Here is a 22,605-nt window from a genome sequence, read left to right as displayed (position 1 = left end):
AGACGTGTAATGAGGTAGAAGGTATGAAGCAGATGTGTAATTATACAAAATCCTCTCAATTATTGCTTATATTTCACACCGAAAGGAGAATCTCCGATCGCTATGCATACACAACATCTACTGCATGGTAAACAGAAGCACACATTATTTTTAACTAGTGATAGCAAATTGACTTAAATTAGTCTAGCATAGAACAGATGGGCAAAGGCAAAGCACTGATAAATGGAATCTGTTAATTAATTTCATACATAGTTCATATCTAATTTAGCACATCGTCCCATTGCCAAGTATGTGTGTTTTTTTTTGTTGTTTTTTTTAATGTTTTGTGTTTTCTATAGTCACTGACGTGTCACGGTATCTTGGTGTCTTATGGAGCATAAAGTAATATGTGAACAAAACAATGCATGTGCTCCCTCTCTCTCTCTCACACACACACCCCAACTCTCAGGTGCTTTGCTGCCTTTACTGAACCACAGTTATCACACTTCTCTCCTGTTTTCCTCTGACACACACACACACGCACACACACACACACACAAATCCCATCCCTCGGAAAAACCACAGAGATGAAAGATTCCAACCTGCCACCCCAAGTCACATCTGCTTCCCACACACAACTATTTACTCTCCATCCTAACTGCTCCTAATGCCGCTCCTATCATCCCTACTACCCCCCCCATCTCTCCATCCCCCTCCTTCATCTATCCTCTCTCTCTGCATGCTCTCCCCCCTGTTTGTTGCTCCCTCCCACCCTTTTTCCTTTAACTAAACTGGCTCTGGCTTCCTCCATCTGGTCCCCTTTCCTTCAGCAGCCCCGCACCTGTTCACACCTCCTCTCCTGTTGGACCGCATTGAACATTTTCTCCGCTGCCAGGGCTATTCTGGCACCCGCAACCTCTCTGTCATTCAATCCATCTGTCAGAAGTGAACTTTGTTTACCACCAGCTTCTGCTTTCTTCTTCAAGAAATGCAAAGCCCCCTCAAGGTCAGCGGCAAAATGAATTGCAGTTGCCACCGATTTACAAACAACCCTCTCTCTCACACTCCCTCCGGCAGCAAACTGACACATTCTGGAGCAGCAAACCTTCACTTAACTAACTTCCTGCTTTCACCAATATGTCTATTTTAGAAAGTCATACCAGTTATCACTTACAGAACATAAGATGTTCAAATGTGTGCATTAATAATATTTGCTCGAACGCAAGTAGTCGCAATAGCTGGCAAGATACATCTTTGTAAGAAGCCCGATACAAAAACGGTGTTTGTCCAAAACCTTTGAAACAGAAGCAAAGCTGGTGGCAAGCACAGGACTGAATGTGTGAGAAGGAGGATGAGTAAGTGAAAAAATGAATAACAAACAGAGTGCTTTCCCTGGATGAAACAGCGTGTGCCAGTGATGTGTCGATGCCCGTGCTCTAAGCAGGGGACACATGGCCGGAGCTCGGGGCCGACCTGCAGGGTGCCCATGCCAGACTCCCCACCTGTACCACCTCTAACCAAAAGCCCATGTGTTTGTGGTAAGAAATCAAAACTAAGCACAAAAAAAAAAAAAACAGCACAGCTGCTGAAGAGCACAACAAACACTTGCTTTTAACCCAAAAGAAGGTTGGGTCTGGAGATGGCATCCAGCATTTCCGCTGCTCAACCTCATGAGCTTTCTGATGAACTTTATCTCCCAGAAGGAGGAGAGCAGAAGTAGAACCAAACTCCGTGATGAGAACCATTTAAAGTGTTGTATGTGTGTGTGTGAGTGAGAGAGAAGAAGAAGAAGAAGAAGAAAGCATCAAATGTGAAACTTTTATGTAATATAAACCATAAATTCATAACGTTTCCATTCATTGATTCGTCTTCAGTAAACGTTTTATCCTGATCAGGTTTGTGATGGATCGGAGCCTATCCCAGTAACACTGTATGCAAAGGGGGGGAGAATTCACCTCAGATATGATGCCAGTCCATCACAGGACACCGTGCACACACTCATTCACACCTAGAGGCAATTTAGAGCAGCCAATCTGGCTACAGACATATTTTTGGACAGTGGCACTAAACCGGAGAACCCACAGGGAACCCATGCGTCCACAGGGAGAACGTGTGTAACTTCGAACCCAGGACCATGGAGCTATGAGGGGGCAATGCTACCTGCTGCTATGTAGCCCCGTACACATCAAGCTGAAATGCACTGTGTGTTCTGACACCTTTCAATCACAGCCAGTATTAACTTTCAGCAATTTGTGCTGCAGTAGCTCTTCTGTAGGATCGGACCAGGCGGGCCAGCCTTCACCCCCCATGCGCATCAGTGAGCCTTGGGTGACCATGACCCTGATACTGGTTCATCAGTTGTTCTTTTTTGGACTACTTTTGGTAGGTACTAACTACTGCATACTGGGAACACCCCATAAGACCTGCTGTTTTGGAGAAGCTCTGACCCAGTCGTCTAGCCATCACAATTTGGCTCTTATCAAAGTCGCTCTGATCCTTACGCGTGCCCATTTTTCCTGCTTCCAACACATCAACTTCGAGAGCTGACTGTTGCCTAATATATCCCACCCTTTGACAGCTACTATTGTAACAAGATAATCAATGTTATTCACGTCACCTGTCAGTGGTTTTAATCTTATGGCTGATCGGTGTGCATTAAACCTATATAGAAGCAAAACTTACAGTGGCCAAATAAAGGGTGTCATGGACAAAGAGCAGGAAGAAAATCAACCCATCTTCCAGAAACAGTAAGTAGGGCACTTTCTCTGGGCAGAGCTGGCCCAAGTGAGAACAGTTGCACCCAACAGATTTGCCTTCACTTTGCCTGGGGGACTCATAACATTCTGTCCTATGCCAGCGTGCCTGACTGAGAGCTAGGCCATGGCACTCCAATACTGCTCCATGGTTTTCCTTCCCCTCAAAGTCATTACTAGGACTGTTTAACAGTACAAGTGCACTTGAAATATACATCATACAAGTGCCACATACATCTACATGTGCCACAATATTTCCTCGAAGGACATTTTCTGTATTTGAACATTAGTATACATCTAAAGTACCAAGGGAATTGGCTATAAGTTTAACAAGCGTATGAGGGCATATGAGGCAAATGAAAACCTTAAACGTATGACATGAATTAGAATTGAATGTTTGTTTGTTTTTTGTTCTAAAGGAATCTAGAAACTTATTAAGCGCTAAGATTATGTCGAAAAATTATACACTTTTGTGACATAAAAAATAAAATAAATAATGTTTTAATGACTTTTGTATACAAAACCAAATACTTATCAGGGCTTGGTTATGTTTGGGTTTAGAAATAATCCTAGATAATGAATAAAAGTGTTTGGCAATTTAAAAAAAAAAAAAAGTGTCTTATACCACAGGGTTGTTGAATTGATTCTGTTTATAAAGGTGTTGATAAATCGGACTGCTGTTCCAGCTGTAATTCAGATCACAGGTTTACATTAATGCGATCATTCTCATACGTTATAATTTCTATAGGAACAAATCTTTCACAAGAACTTGTATGCCAGATGCGCCACATAATCTAAGCCTAATAATGAACAGATTTAAAAAACAAAAACATGCTGTTATTTAACAAAGGTATAATTGGTCATATGATGACGTTTTCTGTTAGGACACATATTTAACATTTATGGAAGGAGTCTCGAGTGTCAGTGCTTCGTAATGGTAAGTTTTCTGCCACGGGCGAGTCTTCAGGACCGAAAACTTTGCACTTTCCGACATGACAAGTGGTGTCTTTTTTTTTCCTCAAGAGAGAGAAAAAGAGAGGCTATTGAGAGAGTGACTGGTTATAGCTGTTACAACATAAGTGATTACACGTCTCATGTACATTAAATGTAAAACAGTTCAAAAGTATGACCCGTTGTTCTTTAATAAATTTAAAAATTATGATCGGTCAAGTTTCTGTGGTATAATAGGATTTAAAAACTTTGGCATGGGCTGTTACTGAAAAAATAATTAACATTACACCGCTCCAGCATTGATTATTTTCATATAACAGCAGGCCTAACATGTTTCATTCCTCATATATAATAAAGTGAAAACAATACAAACGACGAAACATTTATTAATAACAATTAGTAATACACTATTAACCACAAGCAAATTGTGGATATGACTACATATTTGCCCTTCAGCTATTCTGCGCTTGACAGATGAGGGAAGCTCTGGCAATGTGTGAGGATAATCAGGTTCAGAGACAATGTTCTCCCGGGTATATACGGGCTCCCAGTACAGAGCTGCAAATGAATGGCACACATGTAACTGCCTTGAACTTGGTTAGGGCATTAAATAATGGAGTAAACGACTGGCAAATGAGTTGAGGTCTTGTTCAATTGAGGGACATAGCCTCTGGCATGGCATCTGGTCTTATAGGCCAACACAGAAGCATGCTGAATGGGAGATCAAGAGGGGAAGTCACCAGTAATACATGACAGCATCACACAGTGAGACATTTAACCCTGTTTGTCTCTCTGGATAAGAATGAAGGCTGAATGAACAAATTCGACATGTTGGAAGAATGAGCTTCCAGATAGCTATAAAGTTTTCAACTTTTCAGCTTTTTTTTTCCTTCTCACTTTTAAAGTAAAATTTGTTGTGTAAAGCGTCTCGCGTATATTCAGTAAATAACCATAAGTAATGGTAAAGGACCTATTTTTAACATGAACTACTTTTTCCCAAAAGAAGCGACCTTCTGAGGTTTCTAATAGTCCCCAAGTAAGGTGCCCACAAGTAAAAGACCAAATAAACAAACATTTCTATGTAAAGCTTATACTTGTGATATTTAATTACAGAACAACATTAAACTCAGGAAGTACGGATCCAGACAAGAACATAGATGATGGTGATTTCATCATTCATGACGGCTGTGTCACGTAACTAACCAGTATGTATCGAATCTGGCTAAAGAAATCACCAGCACTGGATCTGTATACCGCAAAATCTATACATACATACATGTTATATATATATATATATATATATATATATATATATATATATATATATATATATATATATATATATATATATATATACATACTCAATATATACATTTGTGGGTGAGAAGACTACCTTTTCTGAGACTACGGTGTCCCAACATTGCAACAAAAATACACAAATCGCAATACTTGAGGACATCTTCACAATAAACCAATGTTCATGACCTGATATTTTGTTGTAACATATACTTAAAACCACACACATGCAAAGTTAATCATGATATAGATAAAGTTGAATATAGATTCAACTTACAGACTTCTACATAAAAATATAGAAGTCCTGGCTTATTTTTAATTCAAATTATTCTAAGTATATTACTGCTGCTATGGCTTATGCAGTAAGTACAGTCAAACTGATAGGAAAGTCTGTCCTGGTAGTTTAAGGGGTTAATGTTGAATCGGTGTCTAACTATGGATTTATTAAAACAATGACAGCTAATGACATTTATATATTATGATCTTGATAAAATGGTCATGTTGCCCAGCCCTGACAGCTAGTACTGATCTAGATTTGATTTTTTTTTTTCTACCTAGTGTGATATCAGCATTATAGTCATGCCAGGTTAAATGTATAATTGGCTCAGGCAGCATCATGCCTTTTTCAATATTACGCCACAAGTCCAATCACCGTGACCTTGACTTTCCTTCTATTAGGATTTAATAACCTAGATGACTGATAACCTACAAGAATATACTGCAAATATTTCTTTAGAATGCTACATGCCTATGCTCACCAGACTTTGGGACAAACTTTAATTCATTCAAACAAAAGGCCATGTGATGTCATGTTCTGAGAGGTCGATAATGACAGAAGACAAAAGCGGTGGTCCTGCCCTGTGCCACACGAGGAGGGGGCCTGCAGCCCTGTAGGCGAGGCGTGAAGACGTGGCAAGGTCTCTTGCCAGGCCAACGGGCACACCACTGTCAACATCATGGTGCTGTCCCGCCTGGCCGGCAGCGGTCCCAGCTGCCCCATCCGTTACTGTCTGATTAGTTCTGCTAAGCAGCCCCTCCTCTCACAGCCCTGCTGCCATCTGCTCCCCCCAACAAGATGGCTGCCGCCCAGCACCTCGCATACCGCCCTCCTACCTGCCAGTGCCCGCGCCCGCCCTCGCCCCAAAGCGCGAACATGGCTTCTCACGGCTGGCGGCAACCTCCTTTCCTTTTTCCCCTACTACTTTTCACGAAGGGCACAGGCTTCGTGCTTTTGTTGCCCGTCGGATGGTACACGCACCTCCCACCGACTTGGTCTTGCAGCAGTTTGGTGGAGCGGCAGACTTCACGCACAGTGGCAGCCTCCCTCTGGCATGGAGCTGCATCTGCTCGCTCTTTTATTCATTTTCCCATTCTCGCCTATTCGGGGGATTGTGCTCTGCCCTCCCACACACACATACACACATACACACACACTCGTGTGAGGTTGAAGGAAGGCAGAGAGGCGTGTAAAGTTTAATGGAATTCTGGGGTGGGATGAGAAAGTGCTTAACGCCAACGCTGCAGTGGGTCTTCAATGCTTTATGGGCTTTAGAACAAGAACTTTTTTCAGAGGACAAGTCAATGACACTGTCAGCAAAGCGCAAGAGGCCTCCTGATCATCAGTATGAGCGTTACGGAGACACGGTTTCTCAAAAGGCCGTAAGAAGTTGTCTGCTGCCCCCTCTCCAGACCTCTGTGCGACAGTTCTGCACATACTACACACCAAACTCTCCCAATTAAATCGAAATGCTTTAAACACTTTCATGCATCATGTCTATTTCTGAAGTGTGATGATCCACAAACACATTCACTTCTAAGGCCATGTGTCATCTCACGCTGCAAGCATAATTTCAATTAGGTCTTTGAAATGAGAGATTTACTAAAAATAAACGTTTGACAAAGCTTTAGCACAAACAACAAAACATGGCTCTCTGCATTCTGGTCCAAAGCAAACACAAAAGTGTGGTCTTGATAGAAAATCTGTAATGCAGGAGGAAGCATGCTCTAGTGCGGTCACATACACACCAAGCTTGAGATTTAGGGAAAAGGTTGAGCTCCGCTGTGCATAGTTAATAAAGATGTACTAAGGCTGCGTCCAAATACCCTAGTAGTATGTCCGGATTCTCAGTATTCATAAAACAGTAAGCGAGAAATACCTGGATGACCTACTGCTTCTGCTGAGATTCTGCAGTGTGGAACCACTGGACACTGTGGATACTGCGCTATCCCATAAGGCAACGGGACTAGCGAGGAAGAGTTGTCAGAATCCACGTCGCGTAGTACGTCCGGATTGTATTCATGCATACCTCTTATACTGATCAGTATTTTGAGCAGTAGGTACTGAATCGATTGCAGTAGGTACTGTCACTGTATGCGATTTTGGACGCAGACAAAATGTCCCTGGATGGCATGATTAATGTCTTACCCAATCTAGCATATATTTCACGAAGTGACATTGATATGTAGGATCTCCTTAACTGGGTCATAGTGATCACTGGTTCAAAATTTAAGACTCTGGATGCTACAATTCATGTGGATATCGGTCATAAAGGCAACTAACCTCCCTGTCCAAACTGCAATGAACTCCAGCAAACCCAGAGAGGCGAGCCTAAAGTTGTGAATCAGAAGTTGAGAGCACTGTAAGTGTATGCAGCTCTTTGGCTTGCATGTTTTTTTTCCACTTTACACACTGTGGGGTCTGCTGAATGTTGTGAGAGTTGGGGGTGTGTAAGTAATAAGGGGGTGTAGTGGTGGTGGTGGTGGTGGTGGTGAAGCGGGACAAAAAGGCATAAGCAAACAAAAAACAAACAAACAAATGGAATAAAGTCTGGGCTCAAAGCCGTCAGAAGGCGGAGAACAGAGCGGGGGGATTAGGACAGATCCTCGGCTGCACACCGCACAGCTGGCTGATGATCCGATGCTGGAGCCGCCGGCCCTGTCTGTCTACCCGACATGCGCCGGGGGGCTGGGGAGCCCGGGAGAGGTCCCAAAAAAAAAGCAGTAAGAAAAGGAAGGAGAGAGAGACAGAGAGGCAGACAGACGGGGGGGGACAAACAAAAGACAACTGCTTCATTTGCGTCTGTTTGGAGGGAGCTGTGATCACTCGGGCTGAGATGAGAACAAGAAAAGAGGAGAATCAAAGGGCAGCTTCAGAGGCCTCGTTCACACGGCCACCCAGCAGGGTGCCCGACGTGCCTGCTCTCTCACAGGCGCTACAGCTGATCCGTCTGTGTGGAGTTGGTATAAAGCAAGAGAGAGCCAGGAAAGACAAGTCTTAGCCCCAAGGAAGACAAAAAGAATGGACAGATGTCTGATGCATCTGTGCACTGTGGCAGGTCCAGAGAACCTGCTCCAGCAGCGTACATCCACCACACACACACACACACACACACACACACACACACACACACATATACATACACACACACACACACACACACACAAAGCTTAAAAACCTCTGTGCTGCCAACAGCCAGGCTGGTCAGCGGCTTAACCTCTGTGATCTTCAACAGGCCATTTTGTCGTCGGTGTGAGAGCAAGTAAAGAGCATTTAAAGGACAGAGTCGTCTGCTTCAGTACTGTTTCTGCACAGACTTCCCACTGGGCAAACAAACCTCAGTTTAGCACTGATAAATAATTCAAACTGAACACTGCGCTGGGTAAACCAACACACATCATTGAAGTCGTTTATAAGAATAAACACATTAGCATTTTACACTGTTTCTAAGTAGAAATAGTTACACTAAACATACTTTATATATAACTGGTGTAAGTTCCCACTTTATAAAACAATAAAATGGCTGTGCAACTTGTACAATTTTTTTTTTATCATCACAAGTTAAGAATATGCTGTGCCTGCGATATTGATTCTTGTTTTGTTTTTTTTATACTGATTTCCTGTCTTCCAACCAGACAATTCAGGATAACTCACACTACCAGTAACAATCCAGAGCGAGCTTGAAGGACATTTGAAAATGGCATGGAAAAAGCAACATGAGTGCAACTGTCGCGTTTGTCTTTCATGTCACTGTGTTTGCATTCTGCATTTTCATGATGACACACAACATCAATCCTGCAAAGGAGTCTGAAAACAGTTTCTGCAATCTTCGGAGAAGAAAGCGAAAAGGGCCTGAAAAGTCCACATTCGTAAGGAGATGACAGAGATTATTATTATTATGATTATTATGATTATTATTACTATTATTATTATTATACATTACTGCCTTATTTATAATGCAATACTGCATTGTTATACATGCTGCATTGTAATATATATATATATACACATATATACACACATACATACACACACACACACACACACACACATATATATATATATATAGAGGAAGCTGCTTTGAGACAATGTCCATTGAAAAAGGCACTATACAAATAAAATTGAATTGAATTAATATTTCCAATTAAAAATAATGGAAATTAGAAACCGCATGCCATAAATTCGCTACAAGTACAGTTTCACAGAGTGGATTAGGGTTGGATTGAGGTAATATGTTTTTGACACCTTAAGAGAAGAAGAGTGTGCCTTTAATGTGGCCTGAATTATGCTGCCTGAATTCTATGTGATGGTGTGATTCATCAAAACCTCCACAGTTTGAAATGCTCATCTGGAACAATAAAAGACTTAAGTAATGTGTTAAAGGAGTCATTTGCATATTTCAGCCTTCTGTGATATCAATGTTCCAAAGTCCAGTATCACATAATAAGGACCAGATGATATACTATGGATCTATACACTAAAATTGGTGTAAAATGGATGCAAGCAGTTGTTGCCAATTAGAAAGGTTTTGCACTACTGAGTGGTTAGTCAGAGATTTAGATCTGGGACAGCTCAGAAAATGTGCAGAAATGCATGTATACATGTATATACATTGTATAAAGAGAAAGAGAAAACTATTACATAGATATTACTAAATATTTTTTTGTGTGTCAGCTGATCGCTACACTCTTACGATGCAGAACAAGAGGTGTTCAGTCAAGATGAATCATGTAGCCTCCCAAGTACACAGTGACTTAAGCAAATGTAAACAAATGGTCCAAATTATAACAGTTCCCGAACAGCCTGTTTCCCTACAATACCTCATAAACAATATACGACCGTGTCGTAATACTCGGGTCATTCCTCTGGTGAACAGATGCTGTCCCTCCTCTGCAGCTGTCTCATATGCTACCTCTTGAGAAACAGGGCCTGGAATTTTATCCACAGCCACTGAGGACGCCTCATTGCCTTGCATCACTGCTGGCTGACACCAGATTCAAGGTGGTGGGTGAGGGAATGAAATCTAAAGAAACTTTTTACACAAATGCTAATTACATATATGCAGTAGAACTGCATATATAAACTTTAACAGTTGAACGTGTGCTTATACTTGTCTTTCCTGCACCCCACTTAGGGTCATCCCTTGAGCCAAAGTGACACACAGGTTCATCACAAGGTTTATCAATAAAAAATTCCCACCACACTCTGGCAAGATGGCAGGAACACTTACCGCCCTGCCACATGTTAGAAAAAGCACAATGTCTGGTGATAGAACATGCCCTCCTGAGCTTGGCACTCCTATAATGTTAATGTAAATTAGTGAACGTGTAAATTGATGCTTTGCTTACACTACTCAATGGTGTAAAATTAGACTTCTTTAACATGAGTAATACTGCCTTTTTTTTCGAATGGGGAACAAGATCGGATCATTTCAGAGTAAATAGTGAAATTTCTCCAATAAACAAACAATCTCTTTCCAAAAACAGACGTAACTGGAACGCTGCGCTTACGAATCCTCACGGCTCCTCGCAGAATTTTGAGGATCAACTCAAAGCCCAATTCAGAAACAACACTGGAAGTATCTTGATCAATTAGCTTTAAAACCAAGAAACAGAGTGCAGCGCTGTGTGGTGACGTTATGGAGGGTCAGCGTGTACCCACTCTCTCCGGCCCTGTTCCCCTGGCACATGGTGTACTGTGGCGTTTTAATAAAGTGCGGGTGCCTTCCAGCCGGGCCGCTGGCACTGCATTGAGCACAGCGTGTGGACGGGCGCAGTGTTGTGGCATGTAATAGGATTAAGGGGGTTACCTGGTGAGGTGCAGTTGGCGCTGGGCGCGGTTCAGCCCCTCTGCCAGGCCGGCTGCCTCCGTCCGAGCTCGGCCCTCTGCCCTCTGGGCCTCCTCCAAACGCTGCTGGCTGCCACTCAGCTCTGCACCCAGCTTCTGCACTTCCTGAAACCAGAGAGAGAGAGAGAGAGAGAGAGAGAGAGAGAGAGAGAGAGAGAGAGAGAAAGAGAGAGTGAGCAAGAGACAGAGAGCAAGTAGGCATTAATACACATACTTGTAACCATTTTCTCATTTTTTTCCAATAAGTACTGTTTATTTTAGTAAGCTTGTATTCTGAATTATAAATGTGTCTAACATAATTCCACAAACCACACGATTCAAAACTGACCATTTCTACTTAATATCTACCCTGAACCCAAGCAATCTCTTACCTGTTGTGCTAACTCGAGCTGCCGGCCCAGTTTAGAGCGCGAGTCCCGTAATTCCCTCTCAGCCTCTTCTCTCTTAAGCTGGGCCTGGCTCAACTGGTAGCGCAGCTCCCCACACACCTATAACAAAGTGCCATAAGGTTTACGACAACACTTACATCCAGGATCACTCGTCATAACTGTAACATTCATATTCTATTAAAAAAAGTTGTCAGTTCTCCAGGGTTCAATTCTACACACAAGTCCAAACATCAAATGAGTAAGAGGACACTTTTACAGCTCGACACAATCCTACTCAATAGGTGCAGAAATAAAATTCTGCCATTTACATAGCTCTACTGCCATCTGGTGTTAGTTTATTTCCATTACAAGTCATTTACAAAGAAAAAAAAAAGCATATTACACTAATTTATTTAAAACTGTTCATGTTCAGTTTACTTTCATACGAGAATGGCATGGTGCATAGACCAGAACATTTGTGGTGAAGCGATTAAATAAAACCCTGAGCATTACTGAATTCCCTGCGTGTGTCCTTTCTGTACCTTGCTGTTATCAGTCTCCTGAGCGGTGAGCTTCTTAAAGGCCTCCTCTAGCTGAGTGTTGAGGGAGTTCCTCTCTCGGTCTCCTCGATCCAAAAGTCCCTCTAGCTCAGCCACTCTGCATGTCAAGGAGGTCACCTGGAACAAGAGGAACACACACTGCTTTGTGCTGTTTTGCTGAGTAAAATCTGTAGGAAAACATTTTTGAAAATTGAAATACTGATGTCATAGGACTCCAGATAATTTGGTAAAGGATGACATATGTAACATATATAAAATAAGCAATAATTTGCAGAAAAACAATGGCTACTAGCAAATAAACCTTTTTATTATTTTATTTAATTTTTTTTACTGAATTTTAAATCTCATGAGCACTATTATATATTAGTTGAGCCACCAGAGGGCATCAACAACTCTAACAATTTAGAAACATACAGTGCTGTGAAAAAATACTTCTTCTGTTTTTGTGTATCTCTCATATTAAATAATTTTAGATCCTCAAAAGAAATACAACCTGCGTACACACACAATACAGTTTTTATTTTTATTTTTTTAATTTTACTGTTGCAAAAGATATTATCGAACACTTATCACCAATGTGGAAAACTAATTGCCCCCTTAAACTTAAAATCTGGTTGCGCCACCTTTAACAGTAATAGCTGAAACGCTTCTGATAACTGGAGATCAGACTTTCATTTACTTCTAGGACTAGGACTTACTCCTATGCTTTGGATCATTGTCTTACTGTATAAACCACTTGCTCTTGAGTTTCGACTTGCGGACTGAAGACCGGAAATTTTCCTTTAGGATTTTCTAGTAGAGAGCAGAATTCATGTTCCCCTCAATTACTGCAAGTTGCCCAGGTCCTGAAGCAGCAAAGCATCCCCACACCATCACACCACCACCACCATGCTTGACCGTAGGCATGATGCTCTTTTGGTGGAATTCTGTGTTTGGTTTACCCCAGATGTAATGGGAACCCTGTCTTCCAAACTGTTTCACTTTCATCAATCCACAGAACATTCTACCAAAAGGTTTGAGGATCAAGGTCTGTTTTGGCAAAATTCAGACGAGCCTTAATGTTCTTCTGGGTTAGCAGTGGTTTTCACCTAGCCACTCTTCCATAGATGCCATTTTCCCCCAGTGTCTTACTGATAGTGGAGTCATAAACAGTGACCTTTATTGATGCAAGAGAGGCCTGTAGGTCCTTTGATGTTGTCCTTATCTCTTTTGTGACTTCCTGGATGAGTCGTTGCTGTGCTCTTGGAGGAATTTTGGAAGGTCTGCCACTTCTGGGAAGGTTCACTGCTGTGCAGAGTTTTTCCATTTGGAGATAATGGCTCTCGCTGTGGTTCTTTGGAGTCCCAGAGCCTTTGAAATAGCTTTGTAACCCAGACTGATGTATTTCAGTCACCTTCTTCCTCATCATTTCTGGAATTTCTTTCAATTTTGGCATTGTGTGTTACTGAGTAAGATCTTTTAACCAATTTCATGCTGTTGAAAAAGTTCTATTTAAGTGTTGATTTGATTGAACAGGGTTTGTAGTAATCAGGCCTGGTTGTGTCTAGTCCAGCTGAACCTCATTATGAATGCAGTTTCGTAGATTTGGGGAATTAGTAACTACAGGGACAAATACATTTGCACACAGGCGCAGTTGGTATTGGATAACTTTTTTGTTCAATAAATAACATTATCATTTAAAAACTGTATTTTGTGTTTACTCAGGTTGTCTTTGTTTTATCTTAGATTTAGTTTTAATTTCTGAAACAATTTAGTATGCGATATACACAAAAACAGAAGAAATCAGGGGCAAATACTTAAAAAAATAATTTCCAGAAAAAATATTTAATAAATATTATATATAAAAAATATTTCCAGACTTGCCAACCCAAAGAGGAATAATGCATAATAATAAAAATTTAGCAGCAGTAGTTCTGCTGTAGTTCACTTTCTAATTATCATGATCATTAAAATGATCTGTGAAGTGTTAGATTTTAAATTTTACTGCAGGCCTATTAATCTTTTTTTTTTGGGTCAACTTTCATTTCTTTTCCTGCCACAAAGATGAGCTTTTGTCCATTTTTAGAACATTTATGGTGACACCCCTAATAAATGTTAAAAGATAACTTATGTTAACTACTGTATATTCTTGTCTTATAGCTCAAAGATGAGGCTCGAACACTAATAGACTGTATTTCACATTAATGATAAATTTCACAATTGATTCCAAAATATTCTGCATTAACCTTGACAGAGAGGGTGCTGCATCTTCTAAGCAGGAAAATTGAGCTGAGACGAAGCATTACTAATGTAAGACGAGGAAAGGGGTGGGGCTTCCAGGGGGTCAGTTAATATTGGGGAGTTCAAAACACTGTGCAACTGTCAGTCATTCCAGATTCATATGTCTACTGTTTTAATTTGGGGATTGGAATGCCAGTGGTACGCCAGTGTTCAAATTTGGAGGTCCAATGCAAAAAACAACAACAAAAAAAAAGTATGAAGGTTGGCAGGTCTGCATTTGCGAGAATAATCCATTCTGCTGAAAGTACTGACCATCTGGGCGAGCTCCTCTTTCTCCCTCTTGCTCTCGGACCGGGCTGCATCCCTCGCCTGCACAATCTTCTCCTGTTCTAAAGCAAGTTCCTTCTCCAGTCTCTCCCTCTGCCTAGCCAGCTCAGCAAGGACGTGCTCACAATGTACTACTGCCTGGGAAAACACCCGTAACACGCAGGGAGAGAAAGCGGCATTTCAATTCATTATCAGCATTTCGCATTTAGAACAGCCAACATTAAAGATAACTTTCTTGTTAAAAATTGCAATACGTTGGGTGTTGCGTGATGTTAGGTACTACATATTTAGTGGGCTTGTGTCTGCACACAGCTGCACAATTAGGATCAGATGTTCACATTAAAGATATAATTTCCTTTGTCATACATTCCTAAATTTCTGAAGAACTGCACCGCAGATTTCAATGAACACACGTGTTTAAATTAGAGATACACAGATGTATCAGCCAATAATCGGTATCAGCCGATAAAGGCAATTTTTCACACTATCGGCCAATAGTTTAAAAACATCCGATGATCAGGGCCGATTATATCCTGTCAATCAAAAGTGGGCGGGAAAACACATTGATTTCGTGCTGTGTGTAAAGATGTCGTCTCTTGTGTGGAATGATGACAACTGCCGTTCGTAATCTCTGCACCAGTAAAAGTTTACACCGGACGCTGTAATAAAGCGGGAGTTTCAGCGTCGAGTCAAATTTTTTATTTTTTTTGCCGTGCTGCTCGAGCTGAATTAAAGTGCCAGTACACCGTTGAAAGATTTAAATGAAGATGAGTTCACAAGAAAGTATATATAATGCACAGAAAAATATATTTGTAGAGTAATATATTTCATACCCAGTTAATGTAAATATATAAAAAAGTTTATATTATATATAGAGCTGCAACAACTAATCGATAAAATCGATAATAATCAATTACGAAAATCGTTGTCAATGAATCTCATTATCGATTAGTTGGTCTGCGCGCAGCACGGGGGAGATTTACTCATTACGCTACTTCTGTTCCGAAAACAGACTCCGGAGAGTAAATACTAAACTTGTGTCCCAAATGACGTACTATACACTTTCAATATGCCCTCTGCACTACCCGGTTAGTGCAGTGTTTTTCAACCAATGGTGTAATTGCAGGGGGTCCGTAGGAAAGTTTTAAATATGTTTAAATAATATTATGTATATATTTTTTGTTAAATGTATAAAAACATATTCAAATGAGATGTTTTAAAATTAATCAATTTGGTTATTCGCAAATATCACATTAGCTCAGCTGATGATCGTTCATTGATGGATTTATTTTAAATTTATTTACAAATGAAATTTGCAAAAACCTATGAGTTGTAGAGAAGTTCAAGTGTCGCATTGATGGATAAAATAAACAAAGGACAATTCAGAGTCAAATTAAATGTCACACCAAGAATAAAATGTAAAAAATAAAATCTTGAAATGTTTTGATTCAATTTTAATGTTAATATTATTAATGTTAAATATTAATCAAATAAAGCAACATATATAGAAATGACTTTTAAATATATAGTCTATAATTGTTGTGGAGTGAGGGGGTCCTTGTGGATTGTTCGAAATATGCTAGGGGTCCAAAGCTCAGAAAAGATTGAGAACCACTGGTCTAGTGTATGAATTTTAGAAAGTTAAAATCGTCTCAAATGGAACACATTAGTTTTTTACTAACCTGAAAGTTTGCCCCATCCGATTAATCGAAAATAATAATAATAATAACAACAACAATAATAATCGGCCAACTAATCGATTATGAAAATAATCGTTAGTTGCAGCCCTAATTATATATTACCAGTTTGATGTCAATGATGAAGTAGAAATATATTTTCTTTGTGGTGAGTGAATGTGAAGACTAACAGGAGGTTTTTTAGAATTCAGTCAATTATTGACCTTACTGTGTAAGATAATATTCTGATTAAGTTGTTTACATGAGTCGCTTTTAGAATACTCCTTTCATGTACCCATTTTACATGTTATCGAACATAATTAGATTAACGTCACATGTCATTACGTCACCGCGGCACACCGTCCGACGTCCCTCCAGAATTTCACCTATCAACATACAGTTCGTCTTCGTTATGTTACCGTATACAGTTTTGGGTGTTTTTATTTAATTTTTTTACGAACGCTTTAAGTGCAGTCAATTATTTGTCATGCTATACGTGCAAATAGACAACTGCTTGAAGCCGTGGCCTGCGTCCCAAACCGCGTACTTACCGTCTATATAGTAGCCGAGATACATGTATTTTTCCCCACTACAGGCCAATAGTAGGCAAGTATGCGGTTTGGGACGCAGCCATACTCTCTTGTTCGCCGTAAAACGGTTGAGCACTGCCGTGTGTGATCGTGTCCTGTCGCAAAATGCGGTGAAAACTCTCACACGACATTAATAATGTGATTAAGGTGTTTACATGTCTGTAATACACGTCCATAATGTGACTAAAACAGGAGTACTCCACATGTCTTAATTCGATTAGTGTTTACTTCGAGTATGACTTTAATCAGATTAAGGTAATTAAAAATTGCTGTTTACATGGTAGTTTCTTAATCAGAGTATTGTCTTAATCGGGTTAAGTGTGGATTATTGTTGTCCATTTAAACGCACTGAGTGTTAATATGAATTAATAACATTTAAGAAGTTAAGAAATCTTACTTTAATCTTCAGAATTTACTAAATGTGTTAATGTTAATTAGAGTAATGTGTTTTCTATTTAGGAGACCTGTTACTGTGAAATCGAGAGACCTGTTGAAATGGAGAGAATGAAGTTTTTATTTGCATTTCTTTCAGAAATGTGGAACTATTATTATTAATTTAAAAGAAGGCATAAAAGGCAGAACTATTGGTATCAGTTATCGGTATCGGCTGAGAAATTTAGTATAGGTGCATCTCTAGTTTAAATCTAATAATCCATTTTCTTCTTTCATTCCTGGCCTTCACGCTGCTGCAAATGTGTGTACATTCGGTATAACTGTATAAAAGATAAACTGCATTTAAATATTTCATTCTGACTCCACGGAGACATTGACACACTGATAATCAAAAAGCGACTGCTATTTATTCATTTGCATTGAATTTAATCGCAATAATTAAAGTACATCAAGTGTAATATTTTAAAACTTTAAACACTTTACCAAAGAATTAAACATTTACAATGGAGAAATGTGTCAGCGCTTTGACGTCGGATTAGAAACGGATAAATCATTTGTCTGTGTTGCTATGGAACGTAGCTATCCAATAACTGGATCGATGCGTAACTGTGAGAAAAGCACGTTTAGGTAGCAACTTGTAGATATCTGTACTGTTTTTAGCTCTGGGTTTGTTACACCATCTTTGTTTGATCTTTGGAGGCAGCCAGCCAAGGTAAGGTTAGACAGCAATATTTCCACATCATTTTGATAAAATATATATTTATATTTTCTTCAACCAGAGAACTCAAAGTATTTTACTTCCAGAATTTTTTTGTTTTATCCAAAACCCGATATTTCATCATTTTTGCTGTTTTTAGAATTTATCTGCTCAGTTTAGGAGTTCCTATTCTTTTATGATCGATGCAGACATCCCTATGGACCCAGTGACTGCTGATACAGATGCAAGGTGCGTGTTCTCACCTTGGTCTTCTCCAGGTTAGCCTCCTCTGCCATTTCCACAGCCTGTTTGACCTGATGATAAGCAGCCCACTCCCTCTGCTGCACCTCGCTCTGACTGGCCCTCAGAGAGCACAGTGCCGTCATCAGCTCGTCTCGCTCTCTACCGCAAACATACCCCAAACACACAGACCCAGCAAAAAAAAAGATCTTTAATTCCTAAGGATTTTCAGGTATGTTAAAAACTAACATCTGGGTCAGCAGGTCATTCTATTTAAAACTAAATGAACACAATGTGTTCACCAGTCAGAAAACTACCAAGCCGCCTAGTTTGAACGCTGCATTTATAATGTCCATTTAGAGACTGACTGCTCCATTGTAGCACTTAATCAATAGATCAACTGGTCTACTGCATAAAGAAAATCAATGTCAGCTCTCCCTTTAACCTTGCTGTGAGCTTAAATACTCGATTAAAAAGAACCAAAAACAATCAATAGACAATCAACCATACAACTGCTGTTAACAGACTTTCTATTAACTTTACACATATTGGCAATCATTAAGTCTATAATACATGTCTATAGTAATTATTCCTATGTAAACACAACTTGTACTGATATACAGTGTCTTGCAAAAGTATTCAAGCCTCCTGGAATTGATCAGATTTGTCTGAATGACAATATACTCTTCCTGACAGTATTTTTATTGCAAACTCATGTTCTTTTACAGTGAAATTTCAAAGTCAAACTCAATTATTGGTCGGCAAATTTTTCAATGATAACTGAAAAATGCTACTTGCATAAGTATTCTACCCCACGGTGTTAAGTGCTCCAGACAAAAATATTGTATTAACCCAGAGACAATAGACATAGCCTTCACCTATGCAATATTACAATAGCTTCCGTGTTCTAAACAAAAAACACCTCAGTTGTCAAGCTAAAGGAAAGGCGAGAAAATGAAGACTAAAATGAGCATTTTAAGGAAGTTAAAGATAAAGTAATAGAATTTCATAACTTAGACTAATATCTATGAAGCTGGACAGCCCAATACGCAGTGCTTGATCAAAAGTGAGGAAGTGGGAGAAGCATCAACACCCCCCAAGCTCTAGCTAGGCAAGGTCGTCCCTCAAAACTCAGCGCAAAAACAAGATGGAGACTGGCGAGAGATGCCACAGTGAGTCACTCAGAGTACAGTGGAGTACAGCGTGGAGTGAAGGTGCACCAGACAACCGTTTCAAGAGCTCTGCATAACTGAGGACTGTATGGGAGGGTAGCTAGAAAGAAGCCATTGCTCAAGAAGAGCCATATGTACGCATGAGTGACCCAGTAACGATGTGGTTTTTGGTGTAATGAGAGCAAGATCGAGATGCAGTATTTTCAAAGAGCTACGTGTGGTGCAATCCTAACACAGGATTAACACCATCCCTAACACCATCCTTAAACTTCATCTTTTGGCAGGACAATGGTCCCAACACAAGGCAAAGAAAGGCAGGACTGGTTCAAAACAAAAAGGGCGAATGCTCAACAGTGGCCAATCAAATTCCTGAGCTGAATCCCACTGAGAATCTGTGGTACTTTCAACCAGCCTGAAGTACCTGGAGCAAATCTGCGAGGAACTGTGCCCAACAGTGTACGACGCTGGTAGTAGTCTGATGGGGTTGGAATACTTATGCTAGCAGCATTTTTCAGTTTTTAATAGTTGTTTTTATTTAAAGATCTGTTGACAAATAATGAAATGTTCATTTGACTTTAAAAATTGACTTTGCATATTGGTTTGGAATGAAAAATATTGTCTTACAAAGAGTCGTTTGTAATCCAAACAAACCTGATGGCTTTTAAGAAGTTTAATATTTTGTACGACAAAAGCGTCCCGCTCACTTGGTGAGTCGCTCGATGGCCTGGATGTGAATGTTGGAGTGTGTTTCTGCCAGTACAGCCTCATGCTGCGCACATTTCAGACACAGACCCCCGACACGCTGACCAGCCGCCGATACACTTGCCATAGCTTCCTTATGCCTCAAACGCTCCTTCAGGTCCTCACATTCTGTCTGAGAGCTCACCAATTCCTTCCTGAACACACAAGTCAGAGCTGCTTGAGAACTGATGAGGAATACAGTTGGGATTTGATGGACTCTATAAATCAGGAAAGCACTTACTTCAGTGAAACTACCTGAGCTTCTAGCGTTTCAGTCTGTGCTTGGTACAAACATTTTAACTGCTCCTGAATCAGTAAGAGTATGAGTGTTAGACAAACATTAACACACTAGGGATGGGCGATATGGATTTAAAACTATATCACGATATTTTCTGGTATTTATTGCGATAACGATATCAGCGATGATATAAATATAGTACCATGCAGCACTGTTTTTGGCTACAAGTGATATCTGTGATCTTGAGAGCATCAGAAACACAAACACTGATCTAAAAGTAAAACTGATTTTCTGTAACCAAACCAGTTCCAGGTTGTAGAGGTAGCTCCTCGTTTAGTGATAAACTCCTCCTCAGCTTCACATCCGCTTTCTGCCGTACTTGTTTATGCTCTGCACATGAGCTGTGAATGGGTCGCACACCATCATACACAGAAATACGTCATCAACTAGGCTTTATCGTTACTATCGCGGGAAAACTAATTCTTATTGTGGGGAGAATTTCTACCGGTATATCGCAAACGATAAGATATCGCCCATCCCTATAACACACACACAGAGCAATATGGACTCCAGTTGTTCTGACTTTCCTAAAAGTAAGGTGATGCTTAAGCTGATACTTAAGTATCAGCCACATACCAGTTCTTTTTCCCACTTCTTATCTTCTGATTTTTGAATGAAATCCCATCTCGGTTTTGCTGCTGGTGTTGAGGTAACTTTATCTACTGAAGTTTCAGCATTTACCTGAAAATGATCACATTAAGAAGTAGAAACCGTAAACAAAGATCTGCATACTGTGTAACAGGGTCATTAAGTTCATTCATTCAAATCTATTTGCAAATGTTAATTACCGTGCCATCCAGGAGAGTGTAATCCTTCAGAGTGTCTTCTAACATCTTTGCCTTGATCTCCTCATGCAGTTTTTCATTCTCTACAACTACTACTCTGATTCGCTGCTTCAACGCAATCAGTTCTTCCTTTGCAAGAAAATGAAAAAAAAAACCCACATTATAAATATATACACTCATCATCCTCTAAATCAGCCAATCATATGGAAGCAGCACAATGCATAAAATAATGCAGATACAGGTCAAGAGCTTTGGTTCATGTTCACATCAAACATCAGAAAGCCCATGTGGTACCAACATCCATGCCATGGTTAATGTCATAGAGATCAGACTTTTTTCTTCATTCTGATGTTTGATATGAACATTAACTGAAGCTCTCGACCTGTATCTGCATGATTTTTTTAGATTGCGCTGCAGCCACATGATCGGCTGATTAGAGATCCATGGTTGTGGGGTTGTTCCTGATAAAGTGGATGGTGAGTGTACAAGCAGTAGGGATGTCACGATACCAAAAATCTAGTAGTCGGTACTGATACCACCAAAAGTACACGATACTCGATACCAAAGTTGATACCACGATGTGGTATAAAAATAAAATTCAAAAATGTAATTAAAAACTCTTCTGGAAGACATCCTCCTCATGGCTGATACTGGCAAAAAAAGAGACAGGGGATATTTTAGTTATCAAACACTGTCTGACAATGAGTGGAGGTGCACTCCTAAACGCGCGTGCACACACACCCCTTATACTCTGAATGCAAGCATTAGGTTAAATTCACTCATATGGTGGCAGGCCAAAAAAGATTTATTAAAAGCATGAACATTTGAATAATTATTAGTGACATTAGGCTACATTTAGCTGACAGGACACGGGCGATGCATGGTCACCCATTAGGAGGTAGTTTATAACATTCCAATGCGTTAGCGTCGTTAACAAATAACTGGCTATCACAAACATTACATGGAGCATAATGTTAACTGGTTTCATGGCAACAATGCCAGCTGCCTCAAACAAACATAATATAGGGCACGTCTTTCAGGTGCTTCGCCAAATTCCAGGTGTTTCCTCGCTTTGTTTGCAATGAATGACAGCATCGGTTACACACTGGCTTCAGAGCATCAATTATATGTTTGTTGTCATCTGCCTCGAATGTGAAGTATTTCCATATTTAACTCTAACCATCTTTCCTCTCAATGAGTCGGGACGGAGCTAAACTTCTGTAGTTTTTCACATGTGCTTGTAGTTGTTGTTGTTGTTGTTCTTCACCACTTGTGGACCGACTAAAACACTTGTGCGTATTTGCTGACCCCTTCAGGTCCGGAAAAATTGCAACCTTGGTACCTCGTTACAATCGGTACTTACACTACTGCAGAAAAACAAGTACAGTCACGTTTTAAGAATGTTGGTACCGACTTAGTACCGAAGTATCGGTTC

At 40.1% G+C, this 22,605-nt stretch overlaps 1 protein-coding gene and 1 long non-coding RNA gene across 11 annotated transcripts in view; both read right to left on the bottom strand.

Annotated features, from left to right (window-relative positions):
- The window catches only part of sdccag8 (SHH signaling and ciliogenesis regulator sdccag8), a 57,150-nt gene that overhangs the window by 30,899 nt on the left and 3,646 nt on the right, over positions 1 to 22,605 (bottom strand). For 9 of the 10 annotated variants that reach the window (XR_008385556.1, XM_053620858.1, XM_053620864.1 and 6 more), the window contains 9 exons: positions 21,174 to 21,299; positions 20,962 to 21,066; positions 20,329 to 20,393; positions 20,051 to 20,242; positions 18,198 to 18,336; positions 14,564 to 14,716; positions 12,014 to 12,148; positions 11,475 to 11,591; positions 11,066 to 11,208 (listed from right to left, as the gene is read on the bottom strand). Coding sequence is in view for 9 of the 10 variants with exons in the window: in XM_053620858.1 (XP_053476833.1) it covers positions 11,066 to 11,208; positions 11,475 to 11,591; positions 12,014 to 12,148; positions 14,564 to 14,716; positions 18,198 to 18,336; positions 20,051 to 20,242; positions 20,329 to 20,393; positions 20,962 to 21,066; positions 21,174 to 21,299 (1,175 nt within the window). In the remaining variant the exon portion in view is untranslated. The remainder of the gene's footprint in view (positions 1 to 11,065; positions 11,209 to 11,474; positions 11,592 to 12,013; positions 12,149 to 14,563; positions 14,717 to 18,197; positions 18,337 to 20,050; positions 20,243 to 20,328; positions 20,394 to 20,961; positions 21,067 to 21,173; positions 21,300 to 22,605) is intronic. The other variant, XM_053620867.1, reaches the window with a different exon arrangement.
- On the bottom strand, positions 5,113 to 11,057 carry LOC128605440 (uncharacterized). The gene is made up of 3 exons (XR_008385558.1): positions 10,367 to 11,057; positions 10,077 to 10,288; positions 5,113 to 9,108 (listed from the first exon to the last, which is right to left on the bottom strand). It is a non-coding gene; the product is annotated as an uncharacterized LOC128605440 (long non-coding RNA).

Source organism: Ictalurus furcatus, chromosome 3 (assembly GCF_023375685.1).
Source record: "Ictalurus furcatus strain D&B chromosome 3, Billie_1.0, whole genome shotgun sequence".
In the NCBI taxonomy this organism is placed as follows: Eukaryota; Metazoa; Chordata; class Actinopteri; order Siluriformes; family Ictaluridae; genus Ictalurus; species Ictalurus furcatus.
The sequence above is the reverse complement of the archived record's forward strand: the minus strand, read 5'-3'. Positions and strand labels throughout refer to the sequence as shown.